Raw genomic sequence first — 7938 nt, 5'->3', positions numbered from 1 at the left:
CTGGGCCATCCGCTGCAGCACCTCCATCTCTCTGCGGGTCATCCACTGCTGCACCTCCATCTCTCCCTGGGCCATCCACTGCTGCATCTCCATCTGCGGGCCATCCACTGCTGCACTGTATCATGTCCCAGGATATTCCTATGCCAAGAGTGACCCTTAACTCAGAGGGTTTTAAGGAAGTTACCCTCACTTTAGTTCCTCTATCTTTACAAGAGGAAGAAGAGAAATTAATTGATTTCACTTCTAGTAGTGTATGCCCATCAAATTTAGAAAAGGAAATATTCATATGTGTGTGTGTGTGTGTGTTCAGCAGGAGCATTTTCCAGAATTCTGGCCTGAAACTTTAGGGCCATACCCCAAACCTGGTCCCCGAAAGGCCAGTGGCCAACGGCGGAGGACATGGGCCAGTGAAATACTCACTGACACACCTGTAAAGAGTGCCCTTTGAAGAGGAAAACTTTTTTTTTTTTTTCAGGCTGTCAAAAGGGAAATCATATTACAACATAAAGAAAAAGCACAAAAAAAGAGAGACACTCAATGTCTTGTCTGTGATGAATAGTTTTCACCATCCCAACCGGTGGAACAATGGCATCCATCTGTGGCATGTGGTCCCATGTAGAATGCACTGATGGAGGCTCCTAACTACATTTGCCACCACTGTAAGTGATAGAGGTGACTGGGTGAGTGTGTAGGTGACTGAATGACCGTTGTTTTGTTTTTATGGTTTATTAGGCTATTGTTATTATGTTTATTAGGTTATTGTTTGCATTTGATCTGTTTTATTATTGCTGTTTGCAATTGTTCAATGTTTTTTGCTGTTACTCAACTTTTCAACATTTTACATATTAACTACTTTTAACTACACAAAATAATCAAATAAAATTCTGAATGGATATAAATTGGTTGAATTCTCATTTTTAAAGGTATTTTACATTTGCAATTAATTGGTTAGGCAGCATTTCAAAAAAGCTTATTGTGTTTATGAGCTAATTGTGGCAAATAGGACCTATTTATGGGTGTTAACAATTATTACAATTTTAGTAGACAAGTAACAGAAAAAGCAAAAAGTGTAAACTAGCCGGTACCCCACACAAAAACATTCAGGAGACTTTTAGTAATAAACTATCTTTTCTACTGAATCGCTACGTTATATTCTCAACAACGAGGGGGGTAGGCTACATCAATATTATGAAGTAATTAAATTAATACAGCTTCATTGTATGGAGACAGACGCTGAACAGACGGAGGTACGCATCTCTCTCTCTCTATAGAGAGATAATTAATTCAAATAAATTTAATCTGATGTACTACTTTATCTCTGTCTGATTCAAAGCAGGCAGAATGCTAGATCCAACTAATCATCTAACTAACAGATGAAAATAACCATCAATCTTACCCTTCCGGTCTAATATTGTGCTGCAAACATCAATAACAGCTTTAAGTTGTCAATGCTGGCAGGTGACCATGGTATAAGCAGATAATCCACAGCTAGACGTGTTACTGTCTTTAAATTCTGACTGCAAAATCTAATCTCAGCTAAAACAATTAATTTTGTTCTATCACAGTAAAAACACTGCTGTAGTGTCTTGTAGTGTTCCATCCAATGGAAGAATACATGTTCAAGGAATGGACATCATAAATCAAGTGGTTCCAATGTTTATATCATCCATAAACATATTCTCCAAAGTTTATAGCAGTTGTTGAATGATTGCACAATTAGAAAAATAACGATCACATGTTTATGAAATTAATATTTAATAAAGAATAAAAAAAGCACATTCTAGTGGTGGATTTTTGCCAGTGTTTTCTCCATCTGCTTGCATTATTACTGAACACATATACCTGAAGACATGCATCACCCATGATTAATTTATTCCACAATTTAAATTGTCCAGTAATGAGGTTAAAGAGATAAATGTGTGCCATGTTGGAATTGCCATAACATATAGGCTACTAAATTCTGATGTCAAGCAAGTACGGTTGAGCTTCTGTTTGTGTTCACTGATCAATGTTTACATGTGAATAAAAGCCTAAACTAAATATGTTCATCATATAAAATGATCGTGTCTCTTCAGAAGACTTTAGAGTTTTATGTGAATACATAATAGATTTCATTAAAAATGTCTTCATTTGTGGTCCAAAGAGTTTGGAATTACATGACTGAGAGTAATTTACTATCCCTTAAAAACAGTTTTTTACCTGACAAGTACCTGACATAAGTAATCACATTTTTCTTAAAAATGGAAGAGAAAAAAAAGTACATCTTTTGGTCCACATATGTAGACATCATTTCAACATGAGTTCAGCTAGAACATCCTTCAGATTCAGTACACTAGGTATAGTGTAGTCTGGAGTCACAGAGCCCTGCGGGAGAGATTTACAGTCGCTGTTTATCCATACGGTTGCCCGCACTCCTGCATTAATGCCTCCCTGGATGTCTGTACTGAGAGAATCTCCCACCATGATGCAGTCCTGTGGCCGAACTCCCGCAGACTTGAAGCAGTGCGTGAAGATGGAGTGTGCCGGTTTCTGCTCAGGACGATCTCCTCCGACTACCACCACACTAAAGAGACCCTCACATCTCACCGCTTCGATCTTCTCCCACTGCGTCTGACTATCGCCGTTGGTGAGCAGAAGCAGTTTGTAGTTTTTCTGCAGTTCTTCCAGGAGAGATCGAACCTCAGGAGACAGAGTCAGCGCCTGTAAACGTGTGTTCTTCCATGTGTGGTAGCAGCTGGTGGCCAAATCCGGATCGGGATCTGTGCCCTGCGTCTCCTGTAGGGCTTCATACCAGTGATGGATCCTCACATCATCTATTGTTTTTCCTTCTGATGGGTCGAACGATTCATGGAGAAGCTTTTGTAAATAGCACTCACAGATGTCTCTGATGTGGCTTTCCTTCACAGGTGTCGACTTCAGCAGCTCATATACCTAAATAAAGAACACAGCATAAATCTAAATCTAATTGTTGAAAATTTGGGAGAGAAAGTGGCATATTTCAGGCTTAACTAGCTACTATCTTGCTAGGGAAGGACCTCCTTAGTGAATATAGAGCTGAAATTGAATCTGTCAAATTTGCATGTTTAATCCATCAACATAATCCTTTTAAATCTATCTGTGGTCTGCTCAAGGTAAAGATGGTGGTACATTGACAGCCTCAAATCAGCTGTATGATATTTTTCAATACCAGAGTTGCTCATGCTCATAATCATGTTCTTTGCTTCTTTCTCCTACTATTCTAGTCTAGTTTGTCAAGTTTTTCAGGTACTCTGTTTTCATATTTTGTGAATCCTGGTTTCAGGTATGAAAACCACCACTTGCATGCTTGATCTCATTCCTACTGGTTTAAGTCTCCTTTTGAGCATTTGCTGTTTTGAGCCTTTACAGCAGTGCTTAAAATAATGAATGAATCCTTATGTACTGATGTTCCAGTTGCATTAAAAAGTGCTGCTGTTACCCCTGTACTTATAATGGGAAACTAAGATCTGGATCATTTAAATAGCTACCGATCTATCTCAAATCTTTCCTTCCTGGCTAAAATTTTTGAGCGTTTTGTTGCTTTATACTTGCATAATCACCTTTCTGTTAATAATATTTGAGCAGTTTCAATCTGGTTTTCGAAAAAAAAATTATAGCACTGAAATGGCCCTGGTTAAAGTGACTAGTGACTTACTTTTTGCCTTCTTCTACTATAGGCCTACTTATTCTCTTAGACATTAGTAGGGATGAGCATTTTTACAAAATATTGTATTCGAATATTTCGGCTCATAAAAAACGAATAATCGAATATTTGTTTATTTAAATGACGTTATTTTGAGAAGATGAGAAAGACGTTATTTTTTTTATTCATCAAGTTTTTGTCACTATTTCTGAACAAACTTACGTTAACAACAAGCAACAAGCTTATGTTATATCTTAAGGTTTTCATTCAGTTCAAAACATTAAACATTACGTGTCAACATAATAAAATATAGTCCTAAAAAACAAAAGCATTATCAGGGTTCCCACTCTTTTTCAGCAACCATTTTCCAGTACTTTTCCAGGACATTTTCAATTTTACTACGGCGGGAATAAAAGACAAGGATCATGCCAAATATTGCTTTCTAAGTCTTTAAAAGCTGTACAGTTTATTGCCATTATTTAACAATCCAGCATTTTTCAATACGAGCTCTTAATCATACATTATGACTATGGAAGCTTGTTTACACCACAGAATAGAAAGAAAAGGTAATTGTGACTTTATATCGCTATTCTGACTTTCTCGCAATTGCGAGTTTACATATTTGTGATATAAACGCGAAAATTGTCGCAAATCTTTTTTCCTCAGAATTTGACTTTATAACTTGCAATTGCAGTTTAGATCTCACAATTCTGAGAAAAGAAGTCACAATTACAAGACATAAACTCGCAACTGTGCAAAAAAGTCAATTGTGAAGAAAAGACTTGCGAGTTTATATCACGCAATTCTGACTATATCTTGCAATTCTGACTTTATAACACAAATGTGACTTTATATCAAAATTATGTGATATGTAGCAGCTTACGAGTTAACATTCACTGCATACATTTGAGCAGTTATAGCATTAGCTAACGGCTGCAAGCGGCAACACAAGACTAAACATCATTATTCAAAATACTACTCACAAATATCAAACTCAGCATTCCTGAACATGTGCTTTCTGCAACTAGCGCTAATTGTTTGGGCCAGCGATAAACTCTTTATACTCGGCTAAAGAAATAACTTTTTTTTAAAGAATTTTCCCAGACGACAACAAGATTTTCCAGGACATTTTACATTTTCTCAAATTTTTCATGTGTTTTCCAGGACTGGAAAAATTGTCATCAATTTTCCAGGTTTTCAAGGTTTTCCAGGACGAGTGGGAACCCTGATTATAAGGTCAAGCAGCGCGAGCGGAAATAAGCGCTAATAAAACAGAGCGTGCCAGTTATCATGCAGAACGTACTTATACACTCGAGTCAGAATGTGCTTATCGTGTTTATATTGTTTCACATTTTCATGTTGAGAACAATTATAATATCATGTGGATGATATTATTCACCGGTGAGAAAACGCGCCCCGCTGACAGACGTTGCAGAAACACACAGATAACGGTGTTAAGAGAAGTTTCTGACAGCACTTTGTGTTTTCTGTTCTTAAACCCTCGACAAAACTTAAAGGAAGCATTTGTCTCAAGATCATTTTGCTATCATATAGGCCTACGTTATATCGCTCTCGCTCAGGGTACAGCTGCGCTTACCACTCGTAAATGCAGGGATGGAGAGCTGTCTTTCCTCATTCAACTGGTGTTTGGATTTCATGTGATTTCCAATTGTGGTCGTGATAATATGATAACTCAGTTTCATTCGTTCATTTGATCAAAAGTAACTCAAAAGTAAGATAATTTTCAATTTTGGTCTAAGTAATTTGAAACATCGCGAGGCAGTCGACGACATTGGCTTATCAATAATATCGTTTATCGCAATTATTTCTGGAACGATATATATCGCAAAACAAAAAGTAGTTATCGTGACAGGCCTAGATGTATCCTTCTTCGCTGCCTTTGATATCCCACAATCCTGTGCTTACCATTCTGTGACAGTTGAGCTGGGGAAAAAAAGTAAGAAATTACTAATGTAGTAATTAAATATTTGTTTAGTTCTCACCAAAGCTCTCTCTATTTTGCTGTAGATCATTAAACTGTTAGTTACACTGCCTAAGAAATTTCGTGAGGCGCCTTCATGCACAAACCCTGCCTTACAAGTCATTGCATTATAAGGTAGCGAGGCAACAAGTCAGCTGCCTAGATTTTCGGACGCAGCCTACATGTGATCAAATACACTCAACTTATTAACACGCTCCACAGCGCCACCCAGTGGATTTAGTTATAACTCCAGGTTTTAGTGAAATTTATTATGAATTCACTGTATTTACGGCCAGAAAAAGCAACATAGTAAAATTAGAATTTTTTTTCTTCTTTTTTTCGTATATTAATTACAGATCGAATTTTCGACTATCCGTGCACACCCCTAGACATGAGTGCCACTCGACACTGTGGATCCTAATCACCTTGAAACAGTTTTTGAAATTTCTGGCACAATTTTAAACTGGTTTGGGTCTTATTTGACCAGACGCTGACAGTTTGTTAATTTAGGAATACAGGTCTGATATTGGTCCAGTATGGCATCTCTCAGGGCTCAATTTTAGGACCCTTATTTTTAGTCTATTTATTCCCACTTGCCCAACTTTTACAAACTCTAGGTAGAATCATTCCTATGCCAAAGACACACAGATCTTTATTAATTGTAAACATGGTCAAAGTGAGCCTTATTGCTCAGTAAATATATGTCTAATATATGGATGGCTAATTGTTTAAACAGGGTTACAACTGAGGTCATGCTTATTGGTTCTCCTCATCAGCTCTACAAGGCTGGCCAAAAACTATTATCATTGATCGTTCTGTACTTGAGTAAAAATTGAGGAATCGAGGAGTGATTTTTGATTCTTCATTGACATTTGACCCCCATGTCCTGAATGTTGTAATGACTTCCTTTTTCATCTTAGAGATATTGGAAAATTGTGTCCCATGTCATCCCTTTCAGTTGCAGAAAAGTTCATTAATTTATTTGTTTTTTCCCCGATTACTGTATTCCGCTTTGTACAGAGGTTTCTAATAATTCTCTAAATAAGCTACAGTAAGTTAGGAATTCAGAAATTAGAATTTTAACTACGACAAAGTAGTAATTCATCATATTAAATCCTATGTTGAGTCCTAGAAATCATATAACTCCCATTTTTAATTCATTGCCATTTGACATCAATCCCATTTGAAATCCTTTGTAATCCTTGTATTTCTACCTTGTAAAGTGCTTTGAGAAGGTTCTTTTGAAAAAGCTATCATCATCATCATCATCATCATCATCATCATAGCATTCCATGATATGTGTTAAAAAAAAAAAACATAACACCAAGGTACTTTGATTACAAGCGAGACTTAGATAACACCATTATACTTTGACAATTTCCTGGACTGAAAATGTATATATATTTTATTCTTGATCTTCTAAATTTTTTTATTTTATGTAAGCCTGTTTTTTAATAAATAGTATATAGTTGTACAAATATGGTCAAACAAATATGTTAGTATATTTTGTATAAATTGTATATTGCTCAACAAAAAAAAAGAGAAGAAACACTGGAACCCCCATAGACTTGATTCAATTCGAGCACTGCTGTATACTCCAGAGTACGTCAAAGAATGTGTACGTGTCCAAAAAAACATAGAAATAGCCTACCATAGTACCGTCAGCTGTTCTTTAATGTGTCAGTTTCAGCATTATTCATATTCATACATTTACCTTCTGAATGGCAATTCGTCCTGCGCCAGCTGTATCGACCAGAGTGTTATCCAAGTCGAATATAATCGATAAAACTCCTCGACTTTCCATCATATTACACATAAACGTCCGATATTAACTACAGTTCCGAACACGCGGAACTCCGGCTACTGACGTCAGACACATTGTGTGACGCCCCGCTCACTTTGCATCGTGGGAGATGTAGTTCTAGAGAAAAAATACGGGCCAATCTGCTTAGACTGTCTTCCAAGTTACTCGTCTTTTTGTTTGTTTTTTTCCCCATAAGACTGTTTATAACTCTTTTTTTTTTCATTCAGTTACATAAAAACGTAGATTTGTCTAATTTGATACCGAAATGTAAGACTAGCTTACCCCTAACTAAGTTGGTAGCTAATAGTTCTAGACATAGCTAACATAATGGCTATGTTTATGCAACTGGTCCCATGTCTGTAGCCTGACATAGATCAGGCAAGACTTTTTGCTTTTTCATTTTTTCCAAGTAAAACGTTTCACTGGAAAATGCATATAATTATTAGCTATTAGGCTATTTTTTTTTATTTACATTCTACTAAATTGATCATT

General features: G+C 36.5%; 1 protein-coding gene across 1 annotated transcript; it reads right to left on the bottom strand.

Moving 5' to 3' along the window:
- Positions 1-1641: 1641 nt before the first annotated feature.
- On the bottom strand, positions 1642-7526 carry nanp (N-acetylneuraminic acid phosphatase). The gene is made up of 2 exons (XM_079842044.1): positions 7357-7526; positions 1642-2931 (listed from the first exon to the last, which is right to left on the bottom strand). The coding sequence occupies exons 1-2, from the start codon at positions 7456-7458 to the stop codon at positions 2287-2289; spliced, it is 747 nt and encodes a 248-aa protein (XP_079698170.1). The 5' UTR covers positions 7459-7526; the 3' UTR covers positions 1642-2286.
- Positions 7527-7938: the final 412 nt, after the last annotated feature.

The sequence above is a fragment of the Gobio gobio genome (genome assembly GCF_949357685.1).
Source record: "Gobio gobio genome assembly, chromosome: 18".
Taxonomy (NCBI): domain Eukaryota; kingdom Metazoa; phylum Chordata; class Actinopteri; order Cypriniformes; family Gobionidae; genus Gobio; species Gobio gobio.
This window is presented reverse-complemented; position numbering and strand designations above follow the sequence as displayed.